General features: G+C 29.1%; 2 protein-coding genes across 2 annotated transcripts; one reads left to right on the top strand and one right to left on the bottom strand.

Moving 5' to 3' along the window:
* Nucleotides 1–320: 320 nt before the first annotated feature.
* Nucleotides 321–9,689, top strand: LOC121220165 (1-acyl-sn-glycerol-3-phosphate acyltransferase 2). The gene is made up of 11 exons (XM_041099437.1): nt 321–830; nt 932–1,054; nt 1,636–1,675; nt 2,237–2,310; nt 3,808–3,867; nt 5,497–5,574; nt 6,143–6,301; nt 7,120–7,248; nt 7,769–7,861; nt 8,658–8,744; nt 9,278–9,689. The coding sequence occupies exons 1-11, from the start codon at nt 750–752 to the stop codon at nt 9,464–9,466; spliced, it is 1,113 nt and encodes a 370-aa protein (XP_040955371.1). The 5' UTR covers nt 321–749; the 3' UTR covers nt 9,467–9,689.
* A 1,216-nt stretch (nt 9,690–10,905) lies between these two features.
* Nucleotides 10,906–15,960, bottom strand: LOC121220166 (E3 ubiquitin-protein ligase BIG BROTHER). Its single transcript, XM_041099438.1, has 9 exons — nt 15,736–15,960; nt 15,436–15,498; nt 15,167–15,330; nt 14,639–14,879; nt 13,460–13,494; nt 13,158–13,202; nt 12,421–12,548; nt 11,330–11,438; nt 10,906–11,189 (listed from the first exon to the last, which is right to left on the bottom strand). The coding sequence occupies exons 3-9, from the start codon at nt 15,305–15,307 to the stop codon at nt 11,139–11,141; spliced, it is 750 nt and encodes a 249-aa protein (XP_040955372.1). The 5' UTR covers nt 15,308–15,330; nt 15,436–15,498; nt 15,736–15,960; the 3' UTR covers nt 10,906–11,138.
* Nucleotides 15,961–23,880: the final 7,920 nt, after the last annotated feature.

Genomic DNA, 23,880 nt, shown 5'->3' with positions numbered 1-23,880 from the left:
TCCTTTTACTTTTCAAATTTTAAAATTCAAGTCCAATTGTTACACTGTTAAAATTATTTTGTTAAATTCAGATTCATTACAACATTACTTTTTAGTTACATGACTACTAAATGAGTATTTTTTTTGTCTATTTCAAAATGTAACGCCAACAAATTTAATGAAAATAAAAGTATAAAGACTAAACTTCGAATTTTAAAAGAGCACAGAAACTGATGATATATTTTAACCATTAATAATTCCTTCGAGATTCTTTTATATTCGTTAATCACGTTAAATTCGATTAAATCTATAAATACCCTAAATGAGGGCAAAACTATTCTAGGATCCTACTCCATGCCAATTCACAATTAATATAATTTCTCCTTTTAAAAAATTATACTAGTAGTCGCGTAATTATTAGCAAATTTCTTTTTTAGTTATCAAATTATGAAAAGTTACAAAATAGTCACTCAGTTATTCAATTTTGTCCTTTTTAGTCACCCAACTATCTTGGATTTTTTGTTGTTTCCATTTTTACATTAGTTACTTGGTGACTAGAAAAGAAAAAAAAAATGGAATTGTTGAATGACCATTTTGTAACTTTTTATAGTTGTATGACCAAAAAAGAAATTTACTAATAGTTGTGTAACTACTAGTGTAGTTTACCCAAAGAAAAAAAGACCAACATCATTTCAACAATCTTTATATATACAGATGCTTACCTTCTCGTTTACTTCCCATAACACCAATTAATCGCTCACAGAGAGGCAATGGAATTTTCCGGCATCGTCGGCGGTATTCCGTTCATTTCGTTATTCATCTTCACCGGAATCCTCGTAAACCTCATCCAAGTAATTATTCAAATTCCCTTGTTTCGTTCACGTAATCAGTGTAATTATCGAGTAATTTTCATGATTCATAGTTGCCGATTCTTAAATATACACATTTTCAGGTGAGTTGTTATCTAACAATCTGGCCGGTGTCGAAAAGTACATTCCGGCGAATTAACGGAGCAATAACGGAGTTGTTATGGTTAGAGGTTGTTTGGTTGATGGAATGGTGGTCTGGCTTTGAGGTTCTCTTTTTTTTTCTTTTGCATTTTTTCCCTTAAAATTACTTAAAAGGTTCTTATACTATATATATTTTTAATTTAGTCCTTTTCCTATGATTTAATTATTTTGAATCTTCAATTTTTTTTTCGAAATGTGTATTTCAGTTACCAGATCAACTTTTTTTTTTTCAAATTAGTCAAATAATTTGACTTGATTTATTTTAAAAAAAAATACATGATGATGTGAAATAAAATTATAAAAATTTTGAAGGGAAAGTTAAAAATTTCATTTTACAATGACTTAAATTAAATTATTTTTAGTTGAAAGGTATCAAAGTTGTTATTATTCCATTTAGCTAAAAAGGTAAGCCCCTGCCTGCTCCCACCTTAGCTCTTGTCATATCATCACATGTCTTCGTGATTGAAAATATACATTTCGAAAAGTATAGGGACCATAAATAATTAATTAATAATAAAAGCACTAAATTTACTAAAAACACATAGTAGAAGGCCTTTCCGTAAAATTTAACCCCTTTTTTTTTGTTATATATTGTTCCCACTTCATTTATTTTTGTAGTCATAATTTATTTGGTTTCTTGTTACAGGTTAAAGTGCATACAGATGCCAAAACTTCTCAGTTGATGGGTAATGCAATAATAATAATAATAATAATAATAATAATAATAATAATTTTAAGTACTAATGCAAATATGTAATGTAAAAGATTAACATATAATTTTCAAGAAATTAAAAAAACGTATATAATTGACATTTTTAAATCAAATAATAACATATAAATTTTCAAATATTTTAAAATTGAAAAAAAATAGTGCAATTATCTTGACCATGTTATATTTTATATTATTTTTATATTTATGAGAAGGGCAAGCATTCAATTTTTTCGATTAATTTGAGCCATCTTTAAATTTAATTGATCTAACTAAACAAGCTTAACATCAATCGATTTAGTCAATTAAGTAAGTTAATTAACTAAATTTTTTATATATTATAAAATTATATTTAAATTATATGTTTATTATATATATTTAAAATAAATAAAAATTAATATATATTAAATTAATTAAGTCGATCAATTTGATTATAAATTTTAACAATTGATAACCAACTAATTTAATCAAACTTAACTGAATTAAAACCAATAAACCGACTTAATCGATTATAACCAATTTCTACTGACTCCTGCAGGGAAGGAACACGCAATTATTATGCCTAATCATGTATCAGATTCCGATACGCTACTTACATGGATTTTAGCACAGGTAGTTTTTTAATTATATATATATATTTTAATTATAAGAGGAGGGTAAAGCCCTAACAACGTGACTAGCGCAACTTGAACCCAGACCACACCCAAAGCGTTGAATACCTTAGTCATCAAGTCAAAAAACATAGAGTTGTATATATTATACACATATCATTTCACTTTTATAATTATATATAAAAATATAAATATGAAGAACAAGGTTTAAATATGCTTAAGTTATTGTACCTTCATACTATTTTTCAAATTTAAATATGAAAATGGAATTGTTAATATTAATTTTTTTATTAAATTAATGTTTATTGTAACGTTTTTCTTATATGATTATCAAGTTTGATACTTTTTAAAGGATAAATTACATTAGTAGTTATTCAACTATTAGTAATTTTTTTTAGTCATCTAACTATAAAAAGTTACAAAATGATCATCTAATTGTTAGTATTTTTCTTTTTTGGTAACCCAATTATTTAATTTTTTTTATTTTTTTTGTCACCAACTGGCTAACATAAAAATGGAAACATAAAAAAATTCCAAGACAATTTAGTGACTAAAAAGAACAAATCAAATAGTTGAGTGATATTTTTGTAATTTTTCATAGCTGGTGACCAGAAAGGAAAATTAATAATAATTTGGTAATAAATTTGTAACTTTTCATAGTTAGGTGTCCCAAAAAGGAAAATAACATAGTTGGGTGACTAACAATATAATTTACCATTTTTAAAATTTCAAAATGTCGCGTCAATGAATTTTACAAAAAAATTTTAATGGTATTAACATTTGGACATAAAGTTTGAAATCTAAAAAATAGAGTGATTGTCAATAAGGCTTTCGTACAGTTGGTAAAGGTTCGAGACCATGCATGTGTGGGGCCTTAATCTAGATTATTTCGATTCTTAATCCATTTGTATTGATGTTAGTTTGATTTTAATTTGGAGTTACTTAGTCATGTATTTGTAATTTATATTGTAATTGTAAACTCTAAACAAAAGTAAGGGACTACATTTCAAATATAAAAAGAGTACAAGGGCTTGGAATATATTTTAACCAAAATTTGAATTACTTAATTTATTTTTATCGGTAAACAAATTGATTTATTTATTAATATTTTTGTTAAGGTTAAAATATGCCATAAGTCACTATATTCTTCAATAATTTAAATTTTAGTCCTTTTATTTTTCTGCTTTCAAAATTTAGATTCAACTGTTATCACAATTAAAATTATGCTATTAAATTCAAGTTTACTACAATGTTATTTTTTAATTACATTGCTATCAGGTGAGTATTTTTTTTATTTTAAAATGTCACACAAATAACAAAATAAATTTAACGGTTTAACAATTATACTTGAATTTTAAATTTTGAAAAGTACAATAACTTTATTCCTAGAAATAGAAATATAAGGACTAAGTTTAGAATTTTTGAAGAGTACAAGGACATATGGTACATTTTAACCTTTTATTAATTATAATTTTAATATAATATATTTTTATGGCAGCGCGTGGGTTGTCTTCGTAGTGCACTAACAATCGTAAAGAAAACAACAGGATACCTTCCGGTGAGATTTTCAACTTCGGCTTAATTATTGTTTAAATTAGGTATAATAGCAAATTTAGCTCTTAACGTTTATATTTTTATCAATTTGACCCTTTTTTAGCTAAATTTGTCTCTCAATCTCTTAAAAATAATCAAATTTAATCACCAACTTTTCAAATAGAGTTAGTTTATTGTTTTCATAATGGACATACTGAGGAAAACGTGTACGATATGCTAATTTTTTGAATTTTTATTTTTTGAATATTTTTAAAAATTTAAATTATTTGTTGATTTTACATATAAGACAATATTTTTAAAAATATTATTACTAGCGTGATTATTGTGAATCTTGTATTTGAAAAAACGATATATTACATTCTCGAAACACCGAAAAGTACTTAAGTGATATTTAATTTTATGGAAAATAATTATTAGCGGTATGTTAGCTTCATGAAATATTTTATGTACTTAAGGCTTAGACATGTTTCGTCTAAATGTTTAACAGAAATGGAAAAATATTTTAAAAGAACGCCTACTAGTGAAATAGAGGAAGAACAACAAGAAAAGAGTATTATGCATTAGTTTATTATAATTTTCTCGGGAAAATTTCACCGAAACCAGTGATTTGAGAAAAACAAAGGGATAAAAGTGACATTTAGGGAGATAACTTTTTTTTAGTGTTTGAAATTGTTTTGGTCCATATTAATAAACTGTGAATCTAGAGGTTGGCAGGTGCCTCGGTCTAGGAAATGGAAAATTTTTTATTTTAGCCTTTTAAAATTTTTAAAATTTTAAATTAGTAAAGGTAAAATTATACTTTGACCCCTTAAAAATGACAAAATTTTGATTTAATCCTTTAAATTTTACATTTTTACTATCGTAAAAATTACAATTTAATTTCAACCCCTTAAAAAATTATTCTGGCTTTGCCCCGATATTAATCATGAGATTTGGCGTCTTTTCCTAATTTGGTCCTTCAACTTAGATTTCGATAAGGTATAATGACATGACACTATGATTTTATGTCAAATCATCACTTAAAATTTTTGAAAAAAATTATAAAGTTGTTAATTTTTAGATATTATGTTAAAAAATAATAATAACTTCCAAGTGATGACTTGACGTAATTTCATAGTATCATGTCATCGCTAGAGGTGATCATGGGCCGGGCCAAGAAAAAATTTTGGGCATATGGGCCTGAAATTTTGTCTAGGCCCAGCCTAGAAAAAATTATAAGCCTGAGCTCGGCCTGGCCCATTTTTTAATAAACACCAAAATTGTATTTTAAAAATACTTTAAAATTAAAAAAACAAATATTTATTATATTCGGGCCCGGCCAGGCTCGGGCCAAAAAAGTTTTGCCCGAGGCCTGCCCGTTTCCTAAATGGGCTTTTTTTTTGCCCAAACCCATATTTCGGGCCTATATTTTTATCTAAACCCTCCCATATTTCGGGAGGGCCGTCGGGCCGGGCCGCCCAACCCATGATCACCTCTAGTCATCGCACTTGATCAGAATCGAAGTTCAGATGCTAAATTGGGAAAAGTTGCCTAGTTTCGAGATTAATGCAAACAAAAAAAGGGACCAAATTAAAAAATATATGCTAAGTTTATATACCAAATATTGCTTTATCCATAAAATAAATATTGGCAGGTGTTTGGATGGACAAATTGGTTTTCTGAATCTATTTTCCTGGATAGAAATTGGGCAAAGGATGAAAGCAAATTGAAGGTAATTAAAATGTTCTGTTTCCTCATCATATCATATAATATAATGTGGGTTAATTTTACTAAACATCCTAAAACTATCAAAATATTTTAATTAAGTCCTCGATGTATTAGCATTGTATTAATTAGATCCTTACATAAGTTTAGTCGTCATTAATTTAGACGTTAAATGTCAGTTTGAATACGACATGGAGCTTTTTAAGAACACATAAATCAAATTGCAAACACGTGTACCTACTGTATGTGCAGCTCAAATCTGATGTATTAAAAGAACATACAACACTATTAAAATTTAGTATGATTTTTTTTTAAACGCGTCAAATAGAAGACATTCATGTAGTAAGTATGCACGTATTTTAAATACGCTAAATGCCATATTTGAGCTGCTATTTAACATACAAGTTGATGGAAGGATCTAATTGATACGAATAATTATACTTTGAGGTTTCAAGTATAATGTTTTGATGTTTTAGGACCAATTTAAAAATCGTAACATAGTTTGAGGAAGCTATGTAGAATTAACCCCATAAATATATATTTATGAAATATAATCTACTTGATGTGATTGGCAGTCAAGTTTTGAAGCGTTAAGTGATTATCCGACGCCGTTTTGGATGACAATATTTGTGGAGGGAACACGTTTAACGGCTGATAAACTCCTTGAAGCTCAGTCATTTGCTTCTTCTAAAGGCTACCCCATCCCTAAGAATGTCCTCATCCCCAAGACCAAGGTTTTTTTTTTTTAATTAAAATATTATTATTATTTTTATCCCTGAACTAGGTAATAAATTTCATTTTGGTACCTATATTTTTCGGTTCGATTTTGTACTTGAGCTTTGCAGTTATGTTCATTTTAGTTCTTGAACTTAGAAAATGTAAAAAAAATTGATGATATGGTACAATCGTACAATGTCACGTCGTCAAATCTTGAGGAAATCTAAGTTTAGAGACCAAAACGGACTTAGTTGTCAAGTTCAGGTATCAAAGTTATTGAAGGGAGGTTGAACTAGCTTTGGAAGTAGTTTTGAAGTGTTGTCTGTCGAGAGTCAATGGACCCCTAAATAGTGAATGTATTGTGCCTGGGGTGTCTGTGCTTGGTTTTATCCCCAAATTTTGTCTCCTAACTCTGTTGAGATTCACAGAGTGGGAGCACCTCACCCACCAATGAAATGTGAGCATTTGGTCTTGATGGGATTTGAACCCATGCCTATTTATGGCATTAGTGAGTAAGAATACTACCACTGTGCTCACATTTCCTTGGCGGGTGAGGCGATCCCACCCTGTGAACCCGTAAAGGGCTTTACACGGAGTCATGAGACAAAATCCGAGAATAAATCGAGCACAAACACTCCAAGCACAATACCTCCATCGTTGAGGCGTTGGTTGACTCTTGACGAACGACACTTAGAAAGTTTCTCCTAGAACGAGTCCAACCTCCTCTCAACAAAAGTGAATAAAAGACAGAACTGAATTGTCAAATTTAGGGGTTACAATTATATTAACCCTTTATTAATTGTTGGGCTAATTTTCTCTGTACATAAATATTCAGGGGATAGTAACAGCAGTACAAAGCTTGAGATCCTTTGTTCCAGCAATTTATGATGTTACAATTGCTATTCCTAAACAGCAACCTTTCTTCCCCACTTTACTCACTTTTTTGAAGATGCAACCTTGCAAGGTAACCTCTATTGTTTTTACATACACACATACACTATATATGGTAAATAATAAATAATAAAAATTTTAAGGAATTAAAGTTTAATTTTATTATATTAAATTATAATTTCATACACTTTGAAGGGACTAAATGATAAATTTATCAATTTTGGGGTCAAGCTACCTTCCCTTATTTATGCCATTTTGAATCTAATGTCAAAGAATTTTTGGCTTAGTTGACATGCAAGAATTTGTATATATATCCGAAAATTTCATTTGTTTACTAACGTTTGTTGGGTCAACTAATAAGAAGTTGATGCCTTAAGATCATAGTTTTAAGCCTAGTGGATGTAGGGAGACAGGGTTGAGAGCTCTAATCCTCGTTTAAGAGCTTGATCTGACTCGACTTTAAAGCTAATCGGAACTCTATATCATTATAGAACATCGAAAAAAATCGAAAAAAATAATATTTTCTTCAATATAATATAAAAATTGTTGTAATATTATACTTTTTTTTTAAATAACATAATAATATAACACAGGTGGCAGTGCATATAAAGAGATATTCAACTAAGGATCTGCCTGAATCAGATCAAGGCATTGCTCAATGGTGTAGAAATAGGTTCATTGCCAAGGTATACATGCAATTTTCTTTTTCAATCTATTCTATTCTATTATTTATTTATTTATTTATTTATTTTAGGTCTAATTATGGGTTTAGTCTATTATAAAAAGGAAATTTGGATTTGGCCTTCATATTTTAATTTAACATAATTTGATCCTTCTACTTTTATAATGATATTAGTAGGTCCATATCGATAACATAGCAATTGCGATTAAAGTGATGATGTATTAAAAAAAAAGAGAGAAGAGAGAATGCAAGCATTCAATTAACATATAGGTTTATTAATGCTTGAACATGGGTGATTGGATTTTTATGTAACCCTGATTGCACGACCAAATAACAATAATAAAAAATCTAACATTATTACTTTAACGACAATAATTAATGGTATTATCAAATTGGGCATGTTAATTACAATTTAAGAATAGAGAGGCCAAATAATGTCAAATTAAAACCGAGAGATCAAATCTCAAATTTCAGCATAGTGGGCAAGGGTGTAGCTAGAGGGGATAGGTAGTGACATTATCCCTAGAGGCGTTCATGAGTCAAATTGGGCCTAAGTATGATGTTAACACACTTTTTACTTGCTCAAGCCTCACCCAATCCAGAATAAGAGCCTAAAGTTTTGTGCAAACTCACTCATATTTATAAATGGCTAACTTAGGCTTTTATTTCGTTTGAATTTTTTATTAATCAACTAAACTATCACAACAATTATTAATATTAATATTAATATAAAAATATGTATATTCAATAAAAGTTGTAATGCTCGTTGTTTATATATTTTTGTGTTGCTAAAATACCAGGATGAACTACTGGAAACATTTGCAGCAACGGGCACATTTGATGAAGAAGAAATCACAGGATTTCGTCGTTCAACAAAGTCATTGATAGTAAGATTATCAATTTATCATACAAATTTAGCACATTATAATTTTAATTATCTGAAAGCTTTTTTTTTTCTAAATATGTCCTCATTAAATTTCAGGGTTCGATTAAAATTTTCAACAATTTAAAAAGATTTAATGAAAATTTTTAAAAGTTTTGAAAATCCTAATTAAAATTTTCAAAATCTTTCAAGAATCTAATTAGAGAATTCAAAAGAAATTTAAGAGAGTGAAGGAGAGCCAGGGACGCTCCCCTATATGTCATCAATCTCGGTACTCTTCAGAATTTTAAAATTTAGTCCCTTACCATTTTTAATTTAAAATTTTAAAGTTTAATTGATAATACATATTCAAATTCAAAGGAGTTGTGTTAATAGTGCCATCAAATTAATTTTATTTTTTAAATTAAATAAGTAAATGAACTAAATCCTTAAATTTAAAAGCAAATAAATTAAATTTCAAAAATTCGAAAAAATACGTGTATATATATATATTAATTTGCTAATATATATGGTGATTGTTTATTTTTATTTTTGTAGGTTACTCTAATATTCGCCAGTATATTTTTAGTTGGAGGATGGATATTTTTGCAAAGGCTCTCAAGTGGATGGCAATATCCCACTTTAGCCACCATTATTGGAAGTGTTGCCATAGTTGTTCACATTTTCATTGAATTCACCAAAATGCCTCCACCAAAGATCAAAGCTACTCAAATTTGTACACAATAATATCTACATTAAAGCCTAAGTAGTAATAATAATAATAATAATAATAATAATAATGATAATGATGATGATGATGATGTTTCCGAGTCGGTTATCGAAGTAACTAGAGTTGTTGGACTTTATGGGAATTTAGAGTAGATTTCATACACATATATATATAATTTTGCAAGAGAGAGCTTAGAAATCAATACTCAATTTTATTTCTCATCAATAATTGCTTTTTTTTAATTATATGACTAAGATGATAATGAATGAGACTAAACATTTTATTACTACTTAATAGAGGTGTAAATAAGATATTGGAGCTCGTAAGCTATTTAAGTTCAACTCGAAAAAAATTCAAACTCAATTTGGTAATTATCGAGCTGAGTTCGACCTTTAACAGCTCGAGCAATGAGTCAAGCTAAATTGGAGTTTATAATACTTGACTCGAACGGCTCAAACTCAATTATATCTTGAGTCAAGCTCAAGCTTAAAAATAAATGCTCAATTAAGCTTGAGTCGAACTAAAACTCAAGCTTGACAGTATTCAAGCTCAATTCGACTCGATTACGCCCCTACTCTCTTACTCTTGACTTGGTTCTTATGCATCCTATTTCAATTTCATTTTAAATTCGATTTTATTTAAAATTTTACTATTGAAACCCAAATTAAAATTATTCATGAAAGTTATAAAATCTACTTTTAACTAAATTTAATTGATTTATATCGCTTCGCAAGTCAACTGATTTTTTATCCAGTGTCGATCGATTCTCAATTCAACTGACTGAACTGATGATTCTAGAAACTTTAGTTGAAGGTAAAAGTGATAAAAATATGGGTTGCTCACATAATGACAACTATTCAAAATATCATATTTAAGGGTTAATCATATAAGGGCAAAAACCTTTCAAAATGGTCATATACACCTTTACAAAAGTGATGGAATGAAAGCTCATACCAAACCTGATAAGATGATAAATTAAATACCAAACCTTTTCCAAAATGCAGCATATGAAAGCAATATTTGATTCAGTTATCATATATTCTATTCTAAATACATCAACATTCATCTAATTTTTACTAAAAATTGAAATGAAATGTATGAGAAGCTATTATTTGAGCATTTTTCTAAAAATTATGTCCTTATATGATTATTTTAAAAATATTTGACCGTGAACAATTCCTAAAAAGTTGGATCCTAATTTGAATTTAACCTAATAAAAAGAGAATTAAAGCTAAAATGATAAAATATAAACGCTACCGATTAAATATATTATTATGCCGAAATTTTAATTGAAAAACCATCTCACCCTGAACTCAATTTTCAAATTGTTAAAAATCCACCACTATAAAGTCAGATCATGCCAAAATCTGATGAGCTCAGATTATTGTATTATCATATATATATATATAAAAATAAGGGAAAGATAATAAAAATTGGAATAATAAGACTAAAAACATCAAAAGAAAAACTCTAATTCTCTATACAATCTCCACATATTCTAGTTAAAACATCCCATATTTTTTTTCTACAGTGTTCATTCCTTTCATTTATTGCAAAACCTAATTCAACTCTTACTTCTGTTCCAAGAAAGTAAAAAAAAAAAAAAACGAAATAAAGCATTTTCATATTAGAGGAAAAATACCCAAACCCAAGCGAAAATTTAATGAAGAAACCATGATTAGTTCGTCATCAATGTTTTGAAGCATCGCCGAACACCTCGGTGTAACATATGGGGCAAGCCTAGAGAAATGGAACAGCGGTTAGCAAAAAGCTTTTAAAATGGCTACCTAAAGGAAATAAAGATAAAATGTTTTTAAGGCTTCTCTCTTTTTCTTTTATCCTTTTCGGGCATTATGTTCAATCGGGGAAAAAATGCTTACCTTGTTGATACTAAGCCATCGGTTGCCACATCCGGCATGGTAGACGTGTTTGCAAGGCAGGGTAATCTGTCTCTCACCTCGTTTATATTCCATTTGGCAAATCACGCATCTAGTCCAAAATAATTAAAAGCAATGATAATAAGATTCACCAACACAATGCCTTGGGCTAGAGAGAAAGAAGGCGAGGAAATTCGAAAATGAAACAAATTGCGGAACTCGAGTATTTGAAGGATGTGCCAATACCCGCATGCAGATTATTCACACGACTAAAATGAAAGGCATTTTCCACAAATCCTGACAAGGATTTTGGAGATTTTAGAATGAATTATGGACACAACTGATAGGTCCTACCACTATAAGTGATCTGCCGATCAAAAGCAAAGGTGCAAATTGATATTTCTGATGCAAACGTGTCCATGGTGGAAGGACTGAACAAAGAGAACAGTCAAGTGTCCTAGAACCATTTACAAGGCAATCCTAAGAGGGTTTTAATAAAATAATATAATTATTGAGGCGAGTTTGCTGTTTGACCACCATTAGCTACATATATACATCTATGTTACCACCATTAATTTCAATATTGTTAAGACATTTCAGATTTATTAGACAACAACATTTAAGTACAAGTATTGTTTCATTAAGAATATGAAACTAGAAAGATTTGACTCGAGACCTAAAATACACTCATAGACACTCTGAAAGCATCATCTTGATTAAATGAATCACTTATCATGATTATGAACCATTTTCGGGATTCTGATTGCTCTCTATTTAAGAATAACGGATAATAGATCAACAGCTTCAATTTAAGACCCTTTTACGAGACCTGACACAATTACACATCAAGGCAGAATGAGTTGGTTCATGGAAAGAGGAAACAAATGACAAATCTTAAATCTCAATAGATTTATAGTAAAATGGAAACAAGGAGCTTAAAGCCAGCCAGCAAAGTTACACATCAAAAACACTTAAAAAAAAAAGAACTAGGGTTATTTATTGCAATTTAAAAATCTGTTGAAGAACATAACCGGCAGTGGGTAAAAAAGGGAATCAAATTTTAACAGACATAGTGGAGAAAGCAGATGATGTACCTCTCATTCCTTGATTTCTTCCTTGAGAATAAGCTGCACTTGTATTTTGAAACCGGAAGCAAAGAAATAAGTTCTTGGGAGAGGCCTCGACTTTGAGTTCCAACAGTCTCCCCTAATTCAAGTAATTCCTAAAGTGAAACATAATCAGAAATGATTAATCAAAATTAAAGAAAAGGGGAAAGAGAATCACAGATACACAACCCAAATTTTGTAAGAAATTGATTTATTTCTTGTGTTCATTAAAACCAGGGGGAACATCCTTACAAAGGATGTTTGCTGCTGCATTACTGAAAAAGACACAAGGAGTCAACTACAATGTTTTAATCTATTAATATTAACAATTTCAGTTAGAACACCAGGCTATAACTTGGTTCTCTCATCCTGACAGCTTCTATATCCATCTCTAAGCGAGCACATACAAAGGGGCTTAAAAAAGCAGTATGAAAACCCACATAATTGTCTAGACAACTAATGCAGTAATTCTAGCTGGTCTTTGGAACAATGTCAGAAATTTTGAATTCTAGGGATCAAAATTACCCTTTAAAGGGAAGAAAATTCTTTGCTCAGAAGAACAGCCAGTCACCGATAACTACAAAGAAAAGGTGACCGTTCACTTAAAAGTTACATGAGCAGACAGTGTTCCAACTTTCAGCAGAATTGATTGAACTTGAAGGATGTTAATAGATTCCAAAACATTTTAAGGGGAAAAAAAAGGAGTTCGGAATTCTTTATCTAACCTCATAAGTCATGTTGTCAGGATCCACACCATCTTGCCAAATGACCTGCATAATTTAACAAATTTGCAACATTTAATTTTTTGAACCATAGAACTGAAATATAATTAGATGTAAGGCTCTATAAGTATTTATTCTTTGAAAAGCATTTACGGTCATGCTGACAGCATAAGAACTAAGAAGATTCAGTAATAATTAGGTGCGGATGCAAATGACCTACTAAGATATGTGAGCATGAAAATCCATGGTGTATGAAGAGAGCGTTATGCACATTTATTGAACAAAAAGAATAGAGAGAGAGAGACCTGATAATCTTGAGCATTCTGCAGCCTCCGTGGACCTATAAATTGGGGGGGGAGGGGGGCAAAGCATTGTAGTGAGAACTTTTCAAAAAAAATCCCAGATAAATATAGTTTTAAGTAAGACTAGGAGCTATCCAAATGATAGAGAAAATTTGTGATTAACTACATAATTAGAGAAATTTGACACTAATTAAAGCCCCACAACACCAACTTCTGTTTTAATAGATTTTTTCAACTAATTCAGGTAAGCCACATAACTTCATCCTGGTCAATCAATTGGAACAACTATGCACCACATAGTAAAAGACATGCACTGGAGAGCATACTCATAAGTAGCTGTTGTTTCTACTGATGCACCAACATAGCTAGGCAGGCATGAAAGCCAAGCCATATCAAACTTGGAGGTATTTGAACTCAGACTGCAACAAAAGCTCAAAGTTCAAGACTTAAGCTTCAGTTAACAAGCAAAAATTTCAACTGAATGGAGCTTAATAACTTCAGGCTAGTTGATCTCAATTTTCTACAGCAGATCCAAGTCAAGATCAGTGCTGTTATATGTGGCAAGTAGTTTTCTCTGAAGGGAATGAGGCAAGGAATATGCTTTTGAATACAGGAAGCCTTGACCACTTAAGCGGCACAGGACCAGGTCATAATGGTTGATACAACACGTCGAGGTCAGGATCATGACACTGTTATATTGCAAAATTCTAATATGGCTAAATTAAAAATACTAGCTAAGATGTTGTTTAGCTGAACCCACCACCTCCACCTACGAAAACTACATATCAAGATAATAGTGTTAGATGGTGTTAGTACTGGAAATATATATATTAAAGAAGGATCCTTTAGAATTAATCCTATTGCAATTGAGACATCTCAATTATTGTTAACCAGGTTTGATGATCACTTTAAGACCAGACTGGTGATAAAGAGGACTGCATTTTATTTCATGATCTAAAGGAGGAAATGAAACCTCAAAAGTAAAAGAGCAGTCCATCTTGGAGAAAAGGCAGAACCTATCAGCAAGGAAAAACAGACTCTTTGGACAGAGTCAAAAATATTGTAGCTGCTAGATAGGGCCTTTATAAGGAAATATTATGTCATTGACATAATATTTGGATGAACTGTAACTTTCAAAATGTTACATTATAGACATCATCAAAGGCAGAACTGATAACTTACAATCCACTGGGTTTTCACGAGAGGTTGAATTTGCATTTCCTTCCCATTCCACATTCATTGCTACAGTCTCTTCATTGCTCATTGATGGGGAATTAACTGATGCCCTTCTATATTCTTCAGGGCATGGTTCATGGTTACTCCCATCATAACTAGGACTATGATCATAATATGAAATATTATTGCCAAAATCAGATAATCCAAACTTGTAGAAGCTTGTAGTCATCGATGGGTACGCACTCTCCTGCAGATGGAAAATCCATTTTTGGATGTGACCAATTGCAGCAATTCATTTACAATAAAACATCTAAATATAGTACAACGGATATGATTCAAATCCTTCAAACACACCCGGAGATATTCTTGCAAGCTAAGAGGCAAATACCGCAACGAACCAATGGATCATTACGACAAATTTATCCAGAAAATAGGCATATTTTTCATCTGATTATTTGCAAAAAGAAAACCATAGATTCTAAAGGAAGTCGTTTCAGGAAATCAAAAGGAATTTTTTTTTATAATAATTGGTACCTGAAGATGAGAAGCACCGTCAAAAATGAAATTGACATGTTGATATGTAAGACCTTCAAAATATTCCATAAAGCTGCCAGCACTGTTATAAGGGTAGCTACTGTTGATGTACTGAACTTCCATGTTCGGATTCCAACTCATTTTTCAAAACCCAACTAATCTAGCTAAAAACAGAAAGAAAAACAACAAAGGCCATAAAATTTACATTTTAAATTGGCAATGAGTAATAGAAACAATCGATTAAAGCAATTTTAAAAAAAAATGCAAACCTGATCTCAAAATTTCCACAAACTAATAGCGAATTTCAGTATTGTAGCATTCAAGAAAGACACCTACACAAGTGTAATAAAGAAAGAAAAAAAAATCAAAATCTATGCAAAATTTAATAGTCTCTAAAAGAACAAGTTATGCAAAAACGGCGAGATTCGGTTACTAAAACAAAAAACGTACAACGTGTTAGCAAATTTTCAAGCAAATGGCAACGTGTAAAACAAATTGATCGATATTTTACATTTGGCTACCGAGAAAACGCAGGAAAATGAGGAAGAAAAAGAGAAGGAAAACATTACTGTTTTAAACTTTGTCTAAGCCGATCAACGAGTAATCTACGGAGGATAACCTTACTTTCCAGTTGCTTTTCAATCCGGAAAACTTAAAAAAACTACCTCATTATACGATTTTCCGGCTCTTTCTCTCGGGTGAGAAAATGCGAGATTTTCTCGGGAAAATTCAAAGAGAGAGAGAGAAAGAGAAATGGATTGAAGGGATCAATAGTGAGAGAGACATAAAGAAGCGACTGGAATATATAATCCAATAAAACATTTATTAAAAAAATAAATACCACGGGTTAATTTTACTATACATCCCCAAAATATGGTTTAGATTTTAAATTAATCCATAAATTTAAAAAATTATAATTGAACCCTCAAAATTCAATGTTAGCTCAAATTGGACATGGAGTATAATTAAAAACGTTTGGATCAAATTTTAAACATGTTTGTATCTATTTGGATAGCTTGGACACGTCAAATTATTTTTTATGGAAAATCTAAATTGTTTATATAGTAAATATGCACGTCGCATGCGAATTTGATATTAAGCGAGCCATCAGCTCTCGAGTATTATATGTTTGTATTTAAAGTGGAGTATAATTTAAAATATGTAGATCAAAATTTAAATATATTTATACATATCAAATGGATAGCTTGGATCATATGTGTTTCGAAAGGAAAAAAAAAGTGGCGCTTTTAATTTTTAAATTTAATGATACCTTTTGTTTTTTTAACACATCAAATCTAATTTGTTCATGCAGTAAGTAGATAAGTACTTAAAAATTGTTCCGTATGTTTTTTTGGGTAAATTACACCCGATGTCACTAAACACTTAGTAAGTTTACATTTTGATCGTTCAACTTCAAAAAGTTATAAAATGATCCTCGAAAGTTTTTGTTTAAGTTATTTTGTACGGCATTCTTTGTTCACACTGTTTGTAAGCTTTCCTTCCCCTTCTCTTTTAAAATTTAGTTTATTTTTTCATGAAACAGCTTTAAATGTCACTAATCTGTGAACCAAAATACAAACAACTTTCTTCTTTAATCTCTGGCATTGACTGTTAGATCGACTTGGATGATCCACCATACCTATCGTCGAATCGTCACTTGGAACTCGCTAGCCAGACTTTAAAAAAACTTAACAGCCTAGTGAGTTAAACAAAAACTTTTGAATAGTTCAATGACCATTTTGTAACTTTTTAAAGTGAAATGACCAAAATGTAAATTTACTAATATGTTTTGTAACTTTTGATTGTAGTTTACCTTTCTTTGCTTGAGATCTGCATGTTTTTAATATGTTCCATACGATGTTAGGCTCGTAAAAGGACCTGATTGATACAATACTAATATGTTGAGGACTTGGTTATTTTAAAGTTTAGGAACTAATTTAAAATCAAGTTCATAATTCGGGGATGTTCGGAGAAATTAAACCAAAGAAAAAAGAAAAGCAAAATAAAGATAGAGATTGTGGATTCTTTGAGAAATAAAAGATGAGACTAAAGAGCCGACATTCATCGCTTTTTTAATTTAAAACAAAACAACTCTTTCATTCTGCTACTATTTTTATCAATTAATTAATTTTAATTAATTAATTATATTTAGATTAAATTATTTTTTTAAATCACTTGTCTTTTTCTAATGATTTATGAAGTAGTAGTTTGAAGAACACGCGGAGTCCGTTAGAATTAGATGGGAGAAAGGGAAATGATAGCGTGTTTCGCGGTATAGGATAAGGTAATTTAATGCCCTATTGCTTTCCCTTTGATTTTCTCACTCTTTTTTCTTTAATGTACACCCCCCAAGAATTCTACACTATATATTATAGATGGTAATTTAAAAAAAATCATATAATATTTGATAATAATTTTCTTCTGTTTTATTTTATTTTTTATTTTAAAGATTATATTATAATTTTGACAGACCTACCCATAAATAAGAGAATAATATGTTTTAGCGCACCTAAACTCACGTCTTCCTACATTCAGGGGCATATTTAGGGGGCTGACAGGGACCCGGCCCCCTAAAATGAAAATTTTTTAGTTTAGGCTCTTTAAAATTTTTAAAATTTTAAATTAGTAAAGGTAAAATTACACATTGGCCCCCTAAAATGATAAAAAAATTAATTTAATCCTTTAAAAATTATAAAAATATAGACTATCTAAATGATGAAATTGAAATTTTACTATCGTAAAAATTACAATTTAAATTCAGCCCCCTACAAATGGTTTTTAGTTTCATCCCTACCTGTATTGACAACAATACCTATGCCATTTGAGTTAAGACTCAATTGACAAAAAATTATTAAATTGAATAAACTTTATTTATAATGATTGAATTTTTTTATGAATTGTAAATAGACAATACAACAAGACTATATTTCATCACTTGAGATATATATAAAATAATGAACGACATATAAATAGAAACTAATAATTCTATAATAAAAACAAAAAAATATAATAAAATATTATATGTTTACATTTATTTCAACAAATATAATAGATTTATTATTTAAAAAACAATTTTGTGTTTGTAGGAGTTTTAAATGAGGTTAATTCATTTAAAAATATTTTTTTTATTTCCAACTTTTTCAATTTTATAAAATTAAAATAATTTTTTATTTTTTAAAAAATTTTCACACATTCCCATTCTAATTTAACAAATAAATCATTTTTAAAAAAATTTTCAATGTTTTCATATTTCAAAAAATATATTAATATCTCATATTCCAACTATTTTTTTTAATCACATGTTGAAACCACAAAATGTGGCATAACTTTGAAGCAATTCCCAAAATTTAATGTAGTACACAACTTTATTTATTTTTTCACAGATTTCATAACACATGATTCAAACCTTTTTCCTTGAGATGATATATATATATATATATATATATATATTAAAATCCTTTAGTATTTTTTTTGTATAATTAATATTTTAATAATTAACCGATGAATTTAATATTTTATTCATAGATTATGTATATCAAATTTGATTAATTGATTCATGTAAAAGTAATGTATAAAGTATTTTAAATCAGTTTGGGATTTTACATGCATGACAAGTATAATTATATTAATAAATTAATGATTGAATCTTTAAAAGTTTAATTGTATAAAAATATTTAAAAGAGTGTAAAACTACTTTAATTTTACGTCAGTGTAAGTTAATTTCTCCCGTATATGATGGTTTTTTTCTTAATAATCTTATTATAGGTTTTGATTATATCTATTCTTTATGACATAATACTTAGAACTACTCATAGTCCCTCCCCAACCCATGAATAGAAGGATAATGTGTTTTTGTGTACTCAAACCCACGTCCTCCTACATTAGCAACAATATCAATGTCAATCGGGTTAAGACTCAATCGACAATGTATATAAATAGTATATAAATATTATAATTTATTTTGTTGTTATTAAAAGAAATCCAATTAGGTGAAAAACAGATGACAAATTGTCTAACAAACAAATTTTTATTAAGTCTTTTTGCTTTTGAATAATTTACCAATTATTTAAAAATTTAAAAAAAAAATAAGAGACATTGAAAATTGAAGATTTGGGTAAACCAAAATTGAACCCAAATGAACAAATAAAGGGACCCCATTATTTAGAGAAAGAAGATACTAAAAAAAGACTGTAGGTTTTGTCAGGCAGACATATGAAAACATGTGATTTGGTTGGAAAAACAAACATATGAAACTGGTGTCAGTTGGGTTTAGTTAAGAACCAATAACCAAATGTTAAGAAACTAATTGGTATTTAAGACCGAGTCTTGCTTCGATTGACATCGTTATTATTGTAATTCATGATGTTTAAATTGGATTAGATTAGTTAGTTAGATTGTTTGGATCGAGGATCGATTTAGGATATCAGTTTGAATATTAATTCTAAACTAGTTAGGTCGAGAATCAGTATTGACCAATTGAACCATGTTTTTTTTATGATTTTTTAATCAGATTGACAAACCGATGAGCTAATCGATTCGATCAACAATCCAATTCGAAAAATATTTATTGTAATATTATGGAAAATGTGATTTCATCATGCTTGATTGTGTGATATTTTCATAAGTAAACTACATTAGTAGTCACCCAACTGATAGTAAATTTCTTTTTTGGTCACCTAACTTTGAAAAGTTAGAAAATGGTCACTTAACTATTTAATTTTGTCTTTTTTAGTCACCAATTGGCTAACAATGGCATATTTTGAAATTAGCATAGTAACAACTTTAACCCTCAACATTTATACATTGTATCAATTTAGTCTTGATTCTAAAAAAATTAACTCTCAACATTTATACGTTATGTAATTTGGTCTTTTTATGATTTTGCCTCTTTTTTTTTTGTGTGATCCTTTCACCTAAAAAACTAAACAACAACAACAAATACGTCAGCTAATTTTGATTGAAAAAAAAATAGAAGCACTTAAAAATCAAAGATAATAATTTTTATATTTTCTCAATGTTTTAAAATTAACCCTCAACGTCATAAAGAAAAACAAAATTGCAAAAAAGAGAAAGGCTAAATTACATAATATGTAAATGTCAGGGTTTGATTTTTTTAGAATTAATACTAAATTGACATAACATATAAGTGTCGAGGGTTAAAGTTGCTATTATGCCAATTTTAAAAATTGTCACTGTTAACCAATTGGTGACCAAAAACGACAAAGTTGAATAGTTGGATGACCATTTTATAACATTTTATAGTTAGAAAAAAAAATATTAATAATTAGATGACTATTAGTATAACTTACCCATGTATGTATATAAGGAAGGGTTAATTGCATCAAGGTTCTTTATTATTATTATTATTATTATTATTATTATTATTATTATTATTATTATTATTATTCAAATTATAGACAATAAGGTGTTAGTAGATATTGTACTGACCATATATCAGTAGTCAAATTAGTTAGATTATCGGTTTTTTAATTTAACTCGTTTAATCAATTGGATCGCTGGACCATTACAAAATAGAAAAATTCAAAAAATTTACATCACAAGTAAACAATACTGGAAGCATAAGAATACATTTATAATTTAAAACAATAAAATTACATATTTACTCGAATTTAAATGTTTTTTAATCGAATTTTTACTCGACTCTAGTTTTTTTATTAGTTCAAATCATTGGTACTAGTTGGACCGGTTAGATCCCAATTTGCTAATTCAATCGGCTGGTTAGATCAAGTTCTAACAACCTTGATTAGCAATATTGACGAGGGATGAGGTTAGGGGAGAGCAAATTTTGGTTAAAATTGAAAAAAAAAAGACCCAGCTAGTTTAGTCAGTTTTTGTTTAAGTTAGGTTTTTGGTTATGAATTCGGTTTTGTTGGTTATTTCAGTTGGTTATCAATTTTTGAATTTTCAAATCGACCTGATTGAAAAAACCGACTTAATTTAATATTTAAAGTTATTTATAATATATTTATATTTTATGTTATATAAAATAAATATATATTATTCAAGCCCAATAACCTAGATCAATAACCAAAGCTCGTTAAGTCTGATGACCGATCAACCTAGTTTTAAATTATTTAAAATATATCTACAATATATAAAATAAATATATATTATTCAATCTCAATAACTTTGCCCGATAACTAAAGGTGATTAAGTCGGTTGGTTCTTGAGCTTTGATTCAGCCAGATCGATTTTGGTAGGTTATGATCAATTAAGTCAATTTACTTAAAAAAAGGGTCAAAAAAACTGAATGCTCCTCTGGCCAAGGTCGTGAGACTTTGAGCGCGCAGGTTCGAGTTTCAACACGAAAAACTGTCATGTTTTTAGGTTTAAGTCTCACCAAGTGTTGACGTTGTCTAGTTACATTTCAACTTTCACTCCATGATACTTTATATCGAGTTTATTCTAATTCTAGTTGGTTGGACATGTATTACTAGTGTTTGTACCTTCGTACTTGTAAACTCATACAAATGAAAATGTTTTCCAAATTATAAATTATAACTTGGATTCATCTTAAATTTCAAAATGTTCTAATCGAATCATCAAAGTATCAATAGTATATGAATATAATCCTTTTGTTTGTTTAGTTGTTAACCGGGACATTAAATTTTAGCTAGTATTCAACAAAAAGTTTATTTAAAATACGTGATTAAAATTTCAACACATCTGGACTTACTGCATGGATAACGTGTTTCAAAAAAGATTGCATCATTAAATTTTGATAAGTCTATTTTTTTAACATATTAGATTCAAGTTATCAATGTGATAGACAAGTATACACGCGTGCAATTTTTGATTGTTGTGTTTAATTGTTGTGTTTAATTATCGAATATTGAAATCTCAAACACACACAAATAACAAAATAAATGTTTTATTAGTAAATCGGCCCTTGAACCATACCGTAATTCTCAGTTTGACCCTTTAGCTTTTTTTTTTTGTTAGAAGTGGTATCCAAATCCCAGTTCACCCAGAAAACAATACTAGCCATAAGAACATGACACGTGGTACAATTTTATTGGATATTGTATTTTTTGGGGGTAAAATGAGGCAAAAATAATCATTCAAGTATTAATTTTGATAAAAATAAAATATAAAATATAAAATATAAAAACCAGTTTGAGAATTGGAGTATAATGCAAGGACTAATTGACTAATAAAGTTTAAATTAAAATATCCCTGCAATTTTCATAAATACTATAAAAATTTTCTACCTACAAATAACTTTTAATGGTTTTCATGTTTATTTTATTTTATGAATTACAATAATAAGGTAAAGCTTGAACAACAAACGCAACTAGAGCGACTCGAATCCAAGCCACACTTAGGGCGATAAATACCCTTGACCATCAAACAATCACACGAGTTCACGTTGTCATTTTTTTTTCTTCTCATGCTTTCAAGCATTTTTATGCAGGATTTAAGCACATGCTTTTTTAGGTTAAAATTTACTTCAAGTCCTTATATTATTCATATATTTAGAATATAATCCCTTTTATTTTAGGTTATTTAATTCCATACTTTTCAAATTTATAAAATGCTAGTCCAATTGTGAACATAGTAAAATGCTTTTGTTAAATTTAAGTTCACAACAACATCGTTTTTTGTTACATGGTGAATTTTTTTAAAATCTCAAAACATCACACTGAAGAATTTAACAGAAGAATTTTAACAGTGTAAACAATTGAACCTGAATTTTAAAATATGAAAAGTAAAATGACTAAATTCTAAATGTACAATGAATATAGGGACTTAAAACACATTTTAACGTTCTTTTCTATTATTAAAATAAAAAAGGAAATACCATAAAAAGAATCAAATCATCAAAGGCTTTTGGGATTACTTAAATGGGACCTACATTGTTGTTAGCCTTCAAAAGAATTCAACCCAAACGTGAGAATCAAGATTAGATTTTCAGAGAAAAAAACGTGCAAAGGATTGGTTAGGGCATAATCGAGCCAAGTTGAGTTCGAACAGTGAAAAACTCGAGCTTGATCGAAAATATTATCCAAGTTTAAGCTCGCTTAAAAATAAATCGAATTATTTGAGATTTATTTATAAGCTTGTATGCATCGTATTCTTTCATTTCATAAACAAAAATTTTGATAAAATAGTAGTTTAATATTAAAATATTAAAATTGCACTCCTCAATCAAGCTCGCGAGTTGCTTGAATTGAGTATTCAGTATTTGAACTCAACTCTATTGATAACTCGAGCTACTTGAACTTGACGCTTAAACTTAATCTGAAAATGATTGAATCAAATTTAAATTCTTATTTCGAATTAAACTCGAATTGCTTACCAACTTTAGACTTAATTTCCGGCTTGATTTCAAAATTCCACACCAACATGACTTTGTTTACCGATATGAAAACATGTGAAATTATGTTCTAAATCCTTTTATTATAGGGATCAAATCAAATTAGTCCTTCTACCATTAAAAGAAGTGATGTAGGCTTTGTACTATTAAAGAAAAATTTTAAAAAAACTAAATTTAAACGGAGTTAATATTTACTATTTAAAAAAACAACATGAAAATTATTATTTTTCATTCATAGTTCAATTTTAAACGAAAAAAATTACAAAACCATAAAAGCTTTAAAAATATTAATTTTGTTAAATAGTATATTATACACAAAATCCGTTTTGCAGTCCATGTTCGGGTCTCGTGATTACCCCTCCCAACAATATTATCT

This window comes from Gossypium hirsutum, chromosome D08, assembly GCF_007990345.1.
Source record: "Gossypium hirsutum isolate 1008001.06 chromosome D08, Gossypium_hirsutum_v2.1, whole genome shotgun sequence".
Taxonomy (NCBI): Eukaryota; Viridiplantae; Streptophyta; class Magnoliopsida; order Malvales; family Malvaceae; genus Gossypium; species Gossypium hirsutum.
Note: the sequence above shows the minus strand (reverse complement) of the source record. Positions and strands in the feature narration are given on the sequence as shown.